General features: G+C 42.6%; 2 protein-coding genes across 4 annotated transcripts in view; both read right to left on the minus strand.

Annotated features, from left to right (window-relative positions):
- The window catches only part of dner (delta/notch-like EGF repeat containing), an 86,161-nt gene extending 80,028 nt beyond the window's left edge, over positions 1 to 6,133 (minus strand). For both annotated transcript variants that reach the window (XM_072461791.1, XM_072461792.1), the window contains exon 1: positions 5,701 to 6,133. In XM_072461791.1, the coding sequence (XP_072317892.1) occupies positions 5,701 to 5,961 (261 nt within the window). In that variant the 5' untranslated portion in view covers positions 5,962 to 6,133. The remainder of the gene's footprint in view (positions 1 to 5,700) is intronic.
- Positions 6,134 to 8,418: 2,285 nt separating this feature from the next.
- Positions 8,419 to 16,039, minus strand: part of trip12 (thyroid hormone receptor interactor 12) — a 31,652-nt gene continuing 24,031 nt past the window's right edge. For both annotated transcript variants that reach the window (XM_072461794.1, XM_072461793.1), the window contains 21 exons: positions 15,839 to 15,939; positions 15,577 to 15,751; positions 15,359 to 15,500; positions 14,854 to 15,045; positions 14,624 to 14,775; positions 14,376 to 14,533; positions 14,218 to 14,291; positions 13,928 to 14,127; positions 13,685 to 13,812; positions 13,465 to 13,616; positions 13,249 to 13,391; positions 13,024 to 13,180; positions 12,856 to 12,954; positions 12,666 to 12,780; positions 12,427 to 12,581; positions 12,182 to 12,346; positions 11,941 to 12,105; positions 11,723 to 11,836; positions 11,552 to 11,646; positions 11,362 to 11,465; positions 8,419 to 10,130 (listed from right to left, as the gene is read on the minus strand). In XM_072461794.1, the coding sequence (XP_072317895.1) occupies positions 9,934 to 10,130; positions 11,362 to 11,465; positions 11,552 to 11,646; positions 11,723 to 11,836; positions 11,941 to 12,105; positions 12,182 to 12,346; positions 12,427 to 12,581; positions 12,666 to 12,780; positions 12,856 to 12,954; positions 13,024 to 13,180; positions 13,249 to 13,391; positions 13,465 to 13,616; positions 13,685 to 13,812; positions 13,928 to 14,127; positions 14,218 to 14,291; positions 14,376 to 14,533; positions 14,624 to 14,775; positions 14,854 to 15,045; positions 15,359 to 15,500; positions 15,577 to 15,751; positions 15,839 to 15,939 (2,983 nt within the window). In that variant the 3' untranslated portion in view covers positions 8,419 to 9,933. The remainder of the gene's footprint in view (positions 10,131 to 11,361; positions 11,466 to 11,551; positions 11,647 to 11,722; positions 11,837 to 11,940; positions 12,106 to 12,181; positions 12,347 to 12,426; positions 12,582 to 12,665; positions 12,781 to 12,855; positions 12,955 to 13,023; positions 13,181 to 13,248; positions 13,392 to 13,464; positions 13,617 to 13,684; positions 13,813 to 13,927; positions 14,128 to 14,217; positions 14,292 to 14,375; positions 14,534 to 14,623; positions 14,776 to 14,853; positions 15,046 to 15,358; positions 15,501 to 15,576; positions 15,752 to 15,838; positions 15,940 to 16,039) is intronic.

The following is a 16,039-nucleotide window of genomic DNA, read 5'->3' on the forward strand; positions in this document are numbered from 1 at the left end:
GAGACAGGACTTTGCTCTGACATCCCATAATCCTCAAACAATCTCGTCATACTCGTGCATTGAAATCTCTCTGCAAATGCGTAACTGTTGCACATTTCTTTACACTTAGTTTCTCTTTTTAGCTTCCCCCCCAAAACCCCCAAAGTGTGCTCCGTCTGCACCTGAGCAATTAGCAGGATTAGCTTGTGTTTGCCGACTCCTCTGCAGGCTCCTGATGAAGCCTTTAGTTTACACCGACAGCATCTCTACCTTCTAATTCTCACAAGTCTCTCCAACACGTGTCGTCTTTGTTCTCGAGCCAAAGTATTGTCTACGAAAGGAAGAAGCTGCTGAAAAGGTGATGGCTTTTAAGTCGTCCATCTTGGTCCATAACGCAGCGGAAAAAGCTCATTAAAGTGGTGATTATTTCCCTTGTGGCAACATTCTAGATGTCACCTTTCTCCTAGCAAGCTGTAATAGTGTGTTCAGTGTTCTTAACGAGGAGGTTGTGGGTTCAATTCCCTCCACACGTTGTGACTAAGAGGTTTGGAGGATGTTTTCTGTGATAAATCATTCTAATGTTATCACAGTAAAATGATGTTCCATTCATATTTCCTGGTGAAGTTTAGGCACTTGTGGTTATGCTGCGCTTTAAGTAATACCTCTTTTTTTAATTTAAGAGGCTCCTGAAAATAAAAGTTCTCACACTCAATATTGATATGATTTTGTAGACAAAAACAAATGCTTCAACTTTTATTTGTATGGTAATTTAATAATTATTTTAGATTTTATTTAAATTACACCATGTCTAAGCAGAGTTTGTACTTTATAGAGACATTTTCTTCTTGTATTTGCAAAAGTACGGCGCGTTTAACTCTTTTATTGCTGTGTTAAATGGAGCGTGAGTATTGTTGCACCCAAAATGTTCTCCTCATGCATTTTAGTATTTTACAATACATTTTAGGCTTAATGCACGCTTATATGTATTTTAAATCAGGTTAGCCACCCATAAAACATTGATTACTCAAATAAAATGAACACAGAAACAACGTTCAACCTTCACACAGACCAGGTTTAGACTCATGAAGGAACCAGAATCAGAACATGTTTAATTCCAGATTCACAGATTCACAAAACAAGACTTGCCTACAACTCTCGTGTTTTAGTGCTTGCAAGCGAGACACACAAATGTTGTCTGATATTTGGAAGATCATTTGTTTCATCGGATTTTGACTTTTAAATGCTGGTATATTTCTGGCTTTGACATTTTTAACCTTGAAAAAACATTTTTTTATTCAGAATTTCAGTTGATTTTTGATTTGTAGTATACATTGTCATTGTTATTCTCAGTTTGAAAATTGAAAAAAGTTCACTGTATTTTCAAGCTCTCAAAATCCACAGTAAAATTTGCAGAAAAAATATACAGCAAAAATCCATCGTGCCAAATTAAGCGGTTGATTGTGTCTGACTGAGGAGGACAGAGGTGCTTTCCTATTGGCTGTTCTCTTCTGTGGGCGGGAGTTACACTCAAGCAATCAAGGAGATGAGGTTTTGATTAATTCAATTGGTAATCTTCAACATTTTCAGTTATGTCAATGCCCTCCCCCAACCTGTCCGCCACTCTCCCTCACTCACAACATTCAAATCCCGCCTAAAAACATACCTCTTCACGCAAGCCTATGACCTCCCCTACCCCTAGCCTCCTCTACCCCATTGCCTACACTTCTACCCCCTGTTACATCCCCATCTTTTTCTCTCTACTTCTTCTGTCTTGTTCATTTTATCTGTATATTAATGTGTTCTGTACGTGTTGTCCCCCCTGTCTGTAAATACCCCCCCCTTTTTTATTATGTTCAGCGTCTTTGGGTCACTGAAAAGCGCTATATAAATAAAAGTTATTATTATTATTCAACATAAGGCCTGAGGGCCAAATCAGGTGCTCCAATCAATTTAATCCGGCCCACATATACATACAAACTAATAATAATCATGTTTACTGGTTTAACTCTGGGTTAGCACTAGTTTAGACCTGGTTTGGTTTAGTCCTTGTTTGATTCTGGGTCAGTTCTGGTTCAGACCTGGTTGTCCTAGTTTATGTTGTATGTTATTTCTCACAAAAATATAAACAATCAATAGTTATTTTATTATGTTATTATTAACCTCGGAAAAATCTGGCCCTCTGGAAACTTAAGTTGAATAGCCCTGCTCTTTGTCACAGGATGCTAGAAAATGTTTCACTAAAAATGTAACACTAAATTTAAAAAGATTTATTGTAACAACAGAAGAATCCGTGATGGTCAAACGGCCCCCAGAACCCCCTTTTCAATGACGGATGTCTAACGTGTACTACAGCACGTTTCCAAATCCATCACTACACGCCCTTCAATAATAAATAAGCTACAGGCTGAGCAGCTAATATAACTCCCAGAAAAGGCCACTGCGAAAACAAAGACTTGGCTTTGTATTAAACCCAAGTAAGAACAAGTGCATGGAGCGAGGCGACTGTAAATCTCACTACAAGGAGCAAAGGGGAGTCGCAAAGTAGGATTAGCGACGGCGCGCAAGTCGGATAATTGGAAAAATGCAATGAAGTCGACAGGTGAGTGTGCACAGAACGGCACGGCTTTGTCAGGAAGGAATGGAACAGAAAAAGGGAAAATACAGACAGGACGTGCAACAGCAGTGCCTCAAAAATAAGTCTGATTTTTCAAAAGGTCTTAATCTAGAGCTGGTTCTGTTTTCAAATTTGTAATAGAGACTAGTTTTCTTGCATTTGTGTATCAGTTATTGCTTGGTTTTAGTCCATTTTTGCGCTGGACTCATTTCAATACTCTCTGCATCTAAAAAGAAGTGTCAATACAGCAAAAACAATTACACAAAGATACATTTGCAAGCTATAGATCATAAAATAATACATTGTGTGTTCGAAAAATTATGCGACTTTAGATCTACACTTTGGTGCGAGCTGAAATTCAGAATGCCAAATGCACTCAGCCAGTCGGATCAATGTTGAGTAAAGCAACAAGTGTAAGTGGGAATCAATAGTTCTTTGTTGTGCTGTTTTTGGACCTCTATTGATGCATACTTTTGCAAGTTTGGGCTCTTCACAAAAATAAAGGTTGTTGTTAATAATTCAAAGGTTATCAGTCCCAGAAAACGCCCCAAAACAGCTTGGAGGCTACAAAAATGTGGTGCCCTGGCCTCGGCCCCCCAGACTTTACTAATAAATGTAATCTAAATCTTACATTATCTATACTTTTTAAGACTGATCCTAGCAATTCCCATAAAGACATTCAGTAATTCCTTTTTTTGGGGGGATTTTTTCCCCATAGGCTTTATGACTAAATGGGGATCATTTCACTTCTCTGCAAAGCCTCTACACCACGTTTTAATGTGTCTTTATGTAATGCATTGGATTTGAATAATGTTCGATGGATTATGCACTGGACTTATAGATAGACAGGAAACAGCTATTCCTAATGTGCGTGATAAAAAAGAGGTTTATCACAAGATCCAACCGGCGTTTAGTGAGAAATTATTAATTTCTGTTAATATCTGCTTTTTGCAGTTTTATTTTCATCCGAGTCTGCGTCTGCAAAACCGACAGTGAGCCTGACCTTGGAAGCTCGTACCTCTCACGGCCCACTATGGACCACTATGGACCACTATGGACCACTATGGACCACTATGGACCACTATGGACCACTCAAATGGACCGGTGTGTGAAGTGAACTAGTTGAAACATGCATCTAGACCCTCAAGCTCCTCATGACACCAACAACAGTAATAAATGAAGGCTATTGTGGTGTAACCTTGACTTTCATTTTGATACTATCCTGATTCCTATTTCCATGTTTTGCTTTTTTTGGTTCTATTTCAAGACTTTTAACCTGGACAGGACAGCCAAGGAGACTTTAAAAGGGCCAAGGAGACTTTGCAAGGGCCAAGGAGACGTTGAAAGGGCTTCGGACGTCAGAGTACAGGCTCAGCTGTCTCCCTCTTACACATAGTACATACTTTGGTGAGACAAATGGACCTGAGCTGCATATTCAGGTGGAGAAGAAGACACCAGGGGCCATGGCTGCCACCTGTTGGCAACTGCGCTGAAGTTTACCCAGACGGTCACCTTGTCCCTTCTCTCCTCATGACGCCACAGCAGCGTTGTCCAGCGTACATCAGCATGACTCAGAACCGCAGAGACCGAGCATTATATTACTCTTCAGAATTAATAGTACATCTTTGTTACTGCAAATGACAAACTGTATTATTTAGTCTTGCATTTTTACTGTTATATGAATGTGATCTTTCAAACTGAATTACGTCATCGTCACAGAACTTGTACTGCACTACCATTACAAAAATAATAGGAAAACAGAACGGAAATGAGTCAGATAAATGTTGAGGTGGATGATGACGATGAGCAGGGCAAACACAAACAAAACCCAACACATTTAAAAAGCAATAGGAATATGTTTCTTTATCATATTTTCTTATTTCTATAAAGTATAATAATGTTCTTGTTAGTGTGACTTTTCTGCCTTCGTTTGCTTTGTTGTGATGGTATGGATAATGTTGTATTGCAAAAAGAAATGCAGTGAAAGTATTCAACAAAATGTGTGTGGGACAAAAGCATAACCAGCCAAAACATGTTGCATTGTCTTGTGAAGTAGCAGAAGGCATTCTGGGCAAAAGAATGATTCGGTGTCTTTGTCTTGCATTATTCAAACCAATACAGTGTCTTCAAGACAAAGCCCAATAGTCCATGTCACAAAGGTGATAGAACAGCATTGACACACCAACATATTCAACTCCTCTCTGGTTCTCTCTCCTCTCCTGTTGCCACAGCAACCCCAGCATTCATCTCCATGTCTCAGTGACAGCACATGCGACCAGTAGAAAGCCCCCCAAAGGCAGAGGCAAGAAGCACACAAAACAGCACAGATGCCTTCAGCCACGGAACAAATGTGTTCAAACAAGAAGAACCAGAAACAACACAATTTACTATGAGCTGCATGTTGAAGTATAAAGACTGAATTTAAGCAAAAGACTCTCGGGTCAGAACAAACCAAGGGATTTTCATAAAAGTGATATAGATTTTAAGTATTCTTACTTCTTGAAAAATCTACTAAGCAGCCATTTTGTCTTAAAAGAAAGAATATAATTCATAATACTATTATTCAACGGATCAAAGGAACAAGAGTGAACTGGAATCACAATCAGACTAATGTAGAGTGTGAATCTATTGTCTGCGCCTGTGACGTCACGGTAACAGTGCCATGTTGTGTGGGACAGGCATTTATCCGGATGATCGTGTTCTGTTAGAAATACTGTATTTTCACATACGTTTATAGTAGATGGGACACGGCTTAGAGTTCTGTTCACAAACAATTTCTAAGTTTACAATTTATTCCATTTCAACGAATGATATATTTGCAAATTATTAGACTTAATAATGGTGTTAATGCCCTCAACAGGTGTGTAAGGACAAGCGCTGCAAGTCGCTAGAAGAATGTTGCTGCATGCATGTGGTTGCTTTCTTGTCATTTGAAGTGATTCTTAAAGATAATGTTAAGGTCATTTATGACTTTATGATTTATTATCATATTATGAAGTATTGCGCTGTTATGACAAGCATCATCACAGCAGTAACACCCTCACAATCAGCAGCTTTATGCACACAAACCCTCTTGCTGGTCAAAGTGCCAGAGTTGGTGCACATACCTCACAGTTGCGGCCGGTGTAGCCTGGGCGGCAGGTGCAGGCGTACTCCCAGGTGTCCTGTGGCTGCCCCGCAGAGCCGAGGGCCAAGCACGAGCCTCCGTTCAGGCAGGGCGCTCCCTCACAGGGGTCCGGCCGAGGCGTGGGCCTGGTGGGAGCAGCTTCGGCCGGGGCAGGGGTGTCCGGAGCCAGCAGGAACGGAGACGCCAAAGTGCTCCTCAAGAAGAACAAGGCGAGGAGCATCCGTGGAGGTGCAGTGGTCATCCTGGAGCTGGTTGTGCCCAGGCCTGCGCTGCTGCTGGGACGGCTTATCTTATGTCTTCAAACCGGCGCAGACTTCTCTCTGGTGGCACAGGCAGAAGGCAGTGAGTGGGGATGCTGAGCCGGAGCTGTGCAGGAGTAGGCGGGCTTGAGCGGACTGGCTGGTGCTGAGGAGGAGAGGAGCTAGAAGAGAGGGAGGGCAGAGAGAGGAAGAGAGAGGAAGAGAGAGGAAGAGAGGAGGGAGGGAGGGCTGCTGACGACACACGCTGACGACACACCACCTTTACTGGACTTTCTGCCTCCTTATCAGGGCTCATCCGCTCCATTGACATTGAGCGCGAGTGGAACAAACTCACCGGTATAGAATCGTTACATCTGTTCCTGAAGAGAATAGTAATTTCCTCATTCAATTAAACAATGAATTAGCACTCATTTTGGTGCAGAAAGAAATGTGATGTTGCAAAATCATGAGGCCAATTAAAGAATTAAATTATTCTTCATGGCTTGGGTTTGATAAATAAATGTATTAATAACTGTGAAGGGATTAAAGATTGTATGCAATGTGCAGATGACATATCATTTGCATTGATTTGCATTGTGTAAATAAAATTAGACATCCTGCCGTCCTTTTTTGGATTTTAGAAGGCTTTTTCATGGTTCTTCTTCATGTTGACTCATAATCCCGCAGGGCTTTTGTAGAATATATTTATGCTTCACGGTCACGTCGAGATGCAGTTTGCCACGTGACCACCAGATGCCGCCAACACAACATAAGTAGACCCACAACATGAGTTTTTTGTGTGTTTTTGGCATAAATAATTCCATTTTAAAACATATAAATGCACATGTGTGTCATATGGAGTGGCCACGTTTAACAAAACAAGCCTAAACTTACAGTACATGACAGGGCCAGACACTTTACACATTTGAGCTCTCTTTGCGCGAATATTTTTGCTTCATTATTATATTTTAGAAGCGCATAAGTAAGTCCATCTGTACCTTGGGGGTTAGAGAGCTCCGTGTTGTCCCTCTTTAAGTGAAATGCGTGGGCCCCTGAACAAGAGACACGCGGTCCGGTCCCGGGTCTTCATGATCAACCCAGCCCCAAACACGAGTTCCTCCAGGTGAACGAGTCAATATTTGCTTTCATCAAACAGCTAAAATGAACAATTCTGTTGACTCGAAAAACGTTTTCCAGTCTGAACATCACAGACAGAAAAATGCATTCACCAGAAGGGCCAAAATGATTCAGCCTAACCGTGCTCAAAAGTTAGAATAGGCTTCAGTGAGAGGGGAAGGATGTTGACGCAGTGGTCCAGCCTTTTTAATGCATTTTCCTTCATTTATTTATTCAGGCCTGTACATTTTTCACGCACACAATGAGATTTTTGAGCACACAGAGCTGCAGAGTCTCTGTCCTGTGTTCATCTTCCACAAGGCCTTCTTCGGTGGACTGTCTGGACTCTGGTTGACTGTTAGATTTCCCCCGGGTCCCACTTAAGGATCCTCTTCAACCCATCAAGGCGAATTTCAAAGCAACTCCTTTTGCATGATGTCAGTTATGAAAAAATGTTGCCTGAGGTCAAAAAAAAAAAAAAAAACACCAAGAGCCAGAGGCGTTTAGCCTGCAGTCTGACCTGACAAGCAGAGTTCACTCTAATAAGTCTACATTATTTACTTAAGTGAGGGAAATATCTGTCATTTCAACTTGTACTTTTATGAGGGTCAGTGTTATGTACACTTTGTCCCTTGAGGGGAATGAGTGCTCTACATTTGACCCTTCCTGTAATGCTGCAGGACATCTCCAGAACCTGACCTGTTTACCAATTGTGCATGTTTTGTGTTGATGTGGGCAAATGAACCCTGGAGGAAACTCACTCAGACACAAGGAGACACATGCACACTCAAGAGGAACCGTCCAGGAACCTTCTTGGTGTGAGGTGAGTGCTTGCCACCTCAAAGCCATAAACATCCCATGGTCATTTGTTCCCTTCAATTGAAAAATGAATTCAACAGCTGGTCTCAAATGAAACAGTGTAATTAAATGTACATGAAGTTAGTTTAGACTCACAGTATCACGAGGATAAAGGGACTTGGTGTTGGAGGAAAGGGCCCCAGTGTAAGCAGCATTACTAAAAGCAGCATGTGGAATGGAGCCCCAGCGATCAATGCAAACCCCTGTGGTCATTAATGAGTTGTGGGCTGTTCTCCCTGTGGTTTCATCCATCTTCAACATAAATTGATCCCAGAGCGAGCCCACGAGACCCTCAAAATAACCTCAGTACAATTCTGCCCCGTCTTTGCGAAACAGACGATATTTAAATTTAACATTGACAGAAAAACAGATATTAAGAAATCCAGTTCAGAGGCTGGACATTAACGCCTCAGTCTCCATGGCAACTGGTGCAATCCCATAGCAGTTTGAACAAAGAAAACAATGGGGGGGAAAAAAATACGACCATGAGTCAAACAGTTACTTTATTTATGTTCAGGTAAAAACATGAACCTGATGCAGTAAATTATTGCAGATCTTAGAAACCAGCACATGAACGATTGAGCCAGGAGAATACAGTGGCGCCCTCCCCTGGCCGCAGACTGCAGGTGCACACCACAGTTTGTTCCAAGCCAGCAGTGCAGAGAAAAAAAAAAAAAAATCATCATTATCAACAACAGCAAGAAATAAAGACCAAATAGAAAATTATAAAAGTAAAGCAGACATCCGCGGCTCCAGAACAGAGCGTGGGCGCCGCATACAAATTTTAAACTCCATAATTGAACTTGAAATGTTCTCTATGAAACAAAAGACCAGCCAAACGTTTGCGCCCGGCTACATTTATGCGTTTAGGGGTCACTCAGAGCTCAGTCGGGCCGAGAACATCCCCACACATCCAGGTAGGGCCCAACAGAAAGACACCAACTATTAAAAAAAAAAAAAAAGGAGCAAAAAGCAAATTCACCTGATCAAAAACACGTCTGAATCTCTCTAAAATAAAAATTAGGCCAGAACGCAATTTCAAAATGGGTAAAGGGGAATAATGATCATGTCAGAGGTTGGAAGAGTTACTTTTACATTTCACTCGAGTCACTTTTTGGTACTTATACTTTTTAATGTCTGGCTCAGCTTTGACTTCAACTTTGAGTAATATTCTGAAGTAGCAATGTCATTTGTTTTAAGAGAGACTGGTGTGTGCACGCAACTTATGTTCATGTTTTGCCAATACCAGAACTTGCACTATTTATATTGCAGTGAAACGGATGATCCAAAGAGTTACTCAATGCGTGCAGTACTCTGCCCACCTCTGGTAAGAATGATCGCTCGTCACTACCCGCATTCAACCAACAGCAACTCTCACCATCACAGCTCGAGGCAAAGACACACGGAGGGAGAAGCAGAACTCCAAAAGCAACACACAAACCGGGGCCGATATAATACAGAACTGAACAGATGAACCGAGGGAGCGACGTCGGAACAAAGAACTATTCTATCAAATGTGTAGAATGAGCAAAGTCTGCAAATTTGTCTGTACAAATGATCTTTGGAGCTAAAGTAATCCTAGCTTGCTCAATGGCCCTCCCCCGCCCCTCCTCCTCCTCCTCCTCCCTCAGTTGTGACGCAGTCCGTCGCTCTGGAGAGGAAATGTCCCTTTTTAAATATCACATAGCAATGCAGTTTAAAATGTCACCCAGATGTTTTCATTTTAACATTACTCAACTACTGATATAAGTTTACTCTTTTTATACTTTAACTTCTGTGAGTCATGGAACACCCTTCCATTTTTTCTTTTTATACTTTTTTTTTTTTTGAGAGACAGGGGCAGCAAATATATATTTAGAGTCTTATTCTTCTGCAAGCTGCTTTCTCTAACAAGAAGGCTGTACACAGAGCCTTAATGTATGTGATTACAAAAAACTAAAGAGGAAGTCGTGATTTCATCAGTCGCTGTTGAAGGCATTTGAATGTGAGATGTGAGGAGATCAGGAAAGGTGGAAGGACTGCTGGCCCTCTCGAGCTGCAATCAACAGTTTCTCTCTCATGATCTCTATGCTGGAGTAGTCAGGCAGCTTCAGGTAGTTGACGCAGGTCATGACCGACGGGAGGAAGTCATCTGGGTTCTCAGACGACTCAAACGTCTTCCTCACAATAGTCAGCGGGGGATTCAAGCTCCGAAATCCTGGCAAACAGAAGGACAGGCTTAGCGGCATGACCACAAATGATCCGTGTGTGTGCGTGCGTGTGCGTGTGTGTGTGTGTGTGTGTGTGCTGTGATGTAGGGCTGCTCCAGTATGGAGGAATAATAATCACACTGATTTAATAACTGAAATCACAACTATTCCAACAATGATTTGCTAAGAACCTAATGAAAAAAAGGCAAATTAAATCAATCTTCAGCTAATTCACTGCGTAGCTTCTCCCTTTTGTTGTTGTCCCATATAAGTCCTTATTATCTAAATAAATAAATTAGTCCAATACAAATTTTGTTTGAATCATTTAAGACACCATTGATCGATGAATCGACTAAAGTCATACCTAGTGCACTGTGGCCGTATTTGATGAACGCCATGCAATTTCCCGTGGATTTGCATCTAAAGCAGGGGTGTCAAAGACCAGCTCCAGACGGTTTAATTATATTTATTAGATATATAGTGTTTTTATAGCTGGAACTACGAGTCCGCCCCCCGCACTGCACATTGGTGCTGTGCCACTGGAGTTTCTCCTCAGTGCCTAAAGCCGACTCACGCAAAACTTTAAAAACTTAGCAGAAAGGTCTGAGCGGAAAAGAGACATGTGGCTTTGAGAAACACGTGGAAGAGGAGAGACTGTATGTGGGCGTCAGCTGTGATTAATGTGGAGCTAATGTGGAGCTAACAAGGAAACAAACTTCTGTGATGATACTCCGAGGAAAACAGCCAAACCAGTGCAAAGACAGATCAGGAGCCACAGGTAAAACACAGGTCAGAGTAATAAAGTATGAACATGCCAGAGTGAAGCTGCTGTGAGTTCTGACTGTGTCCACACTAATGTGAGTGAAGAACTGGACTCTGAATACACTCAGAATGAGCTCATTTGATTCACTACATGAAGAGTTTAGTCTCACTAAAGCTTACACTATAAAAATAGTTCATCTTTCACCTGCTGCAGATTTGTGTATCAGTGTCCACAAATAACTATTACTAGGCAATATAAAGCTATTTATTTTAATTTGAATGTTTTATTGTTTATTTTTACGTTATGTTCGGCCCGCGGCTCAAATGAGTCTGACACCCCTGGTCCTAAAAACCTTTCCAGACCGCTCGGGTAACAAACAGACTTCTTTAGGAATTCTTTCCGCAGACCCGCAGTGCTCTGAGGTCAGTGTAATAGGGCACAGTGATTAAATCACCCGTCCACCCGCCATTACTCACCTCCGACTGGCAGTCGGGGGCTTCCAGTGACGAACTGCAGGAAGAGTCTCTGCTGCTCTGCATCGAAGCTGCTCAACACATCAAACAGGGACCGCACAGCACGACTGAAAACACAGGACAAAACACACTCAGATATAGAATACACTAGTCTGACATGGGCACTTCAGAAAGAAGGCATGAATCATTTCACCTGTCGTGTGTGTAACCATGGTCCGGTCGACAGCACTCCATAAGAGTCTTCACATCCCAAGTCTCTGACTTGCTACCACACAGCAACTGGTCCAGCTGCAGCACACAGACACGTTGAACACTTTCCACTACACTAGTCCACTTGACTTTATTGCACACAGAGCACCCTTACCTCTTCTGGATAGAAATACTGCAAGTGATGCAGTGGGAATACGGACTCAAATCCTTCACGAAACGATTCAAACTGTCTGGACACGCCTTCGTTTAGAGTCCAGTAGACCACCAACTGGAAAAGAGGATAGCAAACATGTATAAGATCCAAGACACATTTGATTGATCCATGAGGCAAATGTCTTAATATCTCAGAACAAAAATAAGAAAAGCTCATACCCTGAGGTATTCCTCCAGGTTGTAGATGGTCACAGCGACGTCTTTGCCTCCCTTCTTCAGCTCAATATTTGGGAATCCTGGGAGTGTGAAGTCCAGGCCCAGATCCTCCACTGAACAACCGTTCATGTTCAGGCTCTCTAGCGCTTGCTGCAGGGTTTCCCTGGTCTATTACAAACAACAAAATAGTGTTTCAAGCAGCTTTCAATTTGAAACCTTGAGATCAGCATTGATTGTTTCGTACCTGCGATCTGTCCTGCTCTAGTCTTCTCTTCTGCCGAATGATATCCTCCAGGTGCTGGATGGACTTGGCCACAGCAGGGTCGATGTTGACCAGGTCATGTGAGCTGATGGACAGCTCATGTCGCAGCATCCACTTATAAAAGGGTAAGCCCAAAGGCAGATCCAGCTGGAAGGCAAAGCAGCGTGAACATAGTCTTTTAAAACTGTCCACAAGCATCTGATATGTGCAAAGGAGAATCTCTTTACCAGCCTGAAGTCCATGATGGCCTTGGCCATCAACTTTCCTAAGAAGCGGAACTTCATCTTTATTTTGGCTATGTGTGCTGGTTTTGTCGTCCTGCCAAAGGGAACAGCAAACAGACCCCTTGCACAGAACATGTATTTGGTTCCCTCTTGGCTTCCTGTAAGACATGACATTAACATGACTCTGATTCCTAATGTCAACAGAAACATTAAGACTTTGCAGTGAGCTGAAGGTTGCATACCTTTTGGATTTGATAGTGTGACCTCTTCACCCCTCCACAGGCCCAGATCTGCCCGCTGGAGCTCCTGAGAGACCAGGGCGTAGAACTCCAGAGTGGGGCCAAGTCCCGTGCCAACCTACAAAAGTTCACAAAAAGGTTCCACATTTAATGGTGAACACAAGAACCTTTCCAGAGAGCAACAATTCATTACCTCATTCTCATACTGAATCTCCAACATGGCTCTGGAACTGCCCAAGTCCTGCATCACAGACTCGGCCTGTTTAAGCAGCTCATCGCGGTTTATGGTCCTCTGCACAGAATATTAAGTGTTAAATGCACAAAGAAAGAGAATGAAATAAACAATCAAACAACCAAGTACCTTTTTTCTGTCAAGACGTGGTGCAACTCTGCTGTCCTGAGAATCTGACTGGTTGATTTCAGGGTTTGTGTCAAGTAATCGTTGCATGGCCCTGTCACGATCAAAGGCTGTTACATAGAACAACATCTGCCGAGTGTCAAAGGGGAAGAAGAACGGGCTGCAGAGACAGAAAATGGTTAGGAGGCAGCCTTAAGATGTGGTTGTGTTCTACAAAAGATCATTTACCATGTCTTCCCCAGCTCAATAAGCCATGTGGGTATGTTGCCCGTCATGATGACCAGTGGGTCCTGCAGCTGACGGTTGGCTTTGGCGGTCAGTTTACTGTTGATGAACTCAGTGGTGGAGATAATCTCCTTACATGCTGCATTCTGGAAAACAAGTCATCATGAGTTTTCTAGAAATTACTTGAAGGGATGATGATCTACATGAAAGGGCACATACTTCATACAAATAGAACCAGTATCTACTGATGGAGTGCAGGACCCTCAGCAGCAGGATGACCTCTAAAGAGGGGTCATCAAAGGTTATGGTCTCTGGTGGCTCCGTAGTGAGGTAAGTGTCTAATGGGTTGTTGACGCTGGGACAAACACCATCTATTTGTGAAGAGCAAACAGTTAGTCTTTGTAATTCATCACCACAGTATCTATTACACAATACCCACCATGCCACAGCTCGTCCTGCTTCTTGGCATTTCGAGGTGAGGTTTTGGTGGGAGCAGTCTGTGCTCGGCCCCTCTTCCCACCGACTGAGTCTTTGCTGCCATCCTCATCCTCTCTCACTGGCTTATACCTGTTAGGAACACAACCATATAAACATGATCACAAGAGTCAAACAAACAAACAAACAAACAAACAAACAAACAAACAAACACACACACACAGGAGCCGCAATTGTGTCATTTTACCATATAGTGTGCGTTTTGGTCCAGATGCCCGCTCTCCCCAGGGGATTGGCCTCATCATCCGTAGACTCACGCTCCTCTTCAGCCTGCAGACTGTACTGTCGCACAGCCTGGTACACAGTCATGTTGTATGGCAGAAGATGGTCACCAATGTAGAACTGAAGTCTGTGCCGCACGCTGCCAGAGTTTAGGAACTGTGCCGCCTGAACCATGACAAAGTGTGGAGTTATATTTATTCACGAGGTTACACTCAGAACACTGTGAAGGAGTTTTACACATGATCTGTCGCATACCAATGACTCATCAATCTCATCGTCTGAACCATCGTCATCGCTGTCCTCATCCTCCTCTCTGATTCGACCGTATCCTGCAAAACAGAGTTATTGTGAATAAAACTGTCAAACTGTACCAAAACTATAACACACTATAGAAGCTGAGAGTGGAAACTTACCTCGGACAACAAGATATCGCTCAATGGCTTGAACCAGGGCCAGAGGATCAATCTTTACAGGGCCCCCTTTCCACTGCTTTACATTGGTGCAGTCTGGATGCCTCTGCAGCTGACACTTTAACTGGTGAGTGTTAAAGAATTTCAATGCCTGGGATCCTCTGCAGGGACAGAAATACAAAGTTGAAATTTCCATACAACTCTTGCACGTTTTTTTGGTTTTAAAAAAAAAAATCAGTAAAGCCACAGACCTGCTTCCATTTCCATTGCCACTGGGAAAGTCATGAACTTTCACGGGAAACTGCTCCATCTGACTCAAGCAGCTGTTCATCTTGTGCACCAAAGCCAAAAATGCTCCATTCATTGTAGGGTCCAGGCGAGTGAGGGGCTCCATGCCTGGAATCTGGAAGAAAAAAACAAAAAGTGAATGTTAAAATTTAAATAGTGATATTTACGAAAGTATTTTATGTCTAAGACTTACCGGGCAGTCAGTGAAAACATGGAGGAACCGCTTCAGCCGCAAATCCCGACTGAGTAAGTCCCTGTCTGTGCTAGAGGTCAGATAGAGCAGGAGCTGCTTCACCAGCCCACTGTGCTGGATCTCGAAAGACGACACGTCAGATTCAGAAACTATATTAGAGATCTCCACCAGGCATTCCATGCCACCGTCCACCTATGGAACAAGAAACATGTCAGACTTGGACTGCAATCTAAAAAGATCTCTACAAACATGTTTGTAGACGTTTATCAAAGCTGAATTACACAATCAGGATTTTTGTGATGATTAGGTGTTGGAAAGGCAAGCCCTGTTCTACCCGGTGGCTGAGTAGCAGATATTTTGCTGAATGTCTTTCCTGCACTCACCCCATTTCTAACTATACTGTCCTGCTCAAATAAGCCTATGGCTTTATTAAAAGAAAAGCCCCATCCTTGGTTACAGACAAAGCAGTCCTATTCTAATGCAATCATTTGGCCAGTGTTTGTACCTGTAGCCCAAGTTGCTCAGTGGCTGTACAAAGTCTCTGGAGTACATTCAGCGCAGGATTACTGCAGTCCACATTTTCAGAGTTGAAATAGCGTTCAACAAACTTGCTGGCTGTTTCTTTAATCCAGGCTTTTATTTTGTCTCTGAAAAATCAGTAATCATAGTTAGTAAACAATTCACATCACCCAAGCAGTAAAAAACTTTTTTTTTTTACCCAACCTGTTATTGGAAATGGAGTCCTTGGGTGGAGCTCGGGCAAGGCCACTCACTCCTGCTGTGCGAGACGGTTCAGAGTTTGCATTGTTGGTCTGGGCACCCAGTTTACCCCACGTTTTGGGATTTAGGCTTGCCAAAAATGATGATTTGGGTGACTGCGTACTGGTTGGGCTTTTAGCTGCATGAACAATAATTAGATGCACAGATTACAAATTGCAATGTACCTTTTATCAAATAAAAACATAAAAGATAATGTGGAGCTTACCTTGATTGTCTACTTTATCATCATCCCTTGGTGGAGAATATTTTGGCCTTCTGGGCCCTCTTTTTGGCACTCGTTTCCTCTTCAAGACATCACTTAAGCGCCTTGAATGAGGACAACAGTAGCAGTTTTACTTAAAGGAATACTAGAGGATTTTTGGCACCAAATCTAAGTCTCATTTCCTCATGGCGTGGACAGCCGATT

Source organism: Eucyclogobius newberryi, unplaced genomic scaffold, assembly GCF_026437365.1.
Source record: "Eucyclogobius newberryi isolate DKJ021-1_F unplaced genomic scaffold, fEucNew1.0.hap1 SCAF_10, whole genome shotgun sequence".
Classification (NCBI taxonomy): domain Eukaryota; kingdom Metazoa; phylum Chordata; class Actinopteri; order Gobiiformes; family Gobiidae; genus Eucyclogobius; species Eucyclogobius newberryi.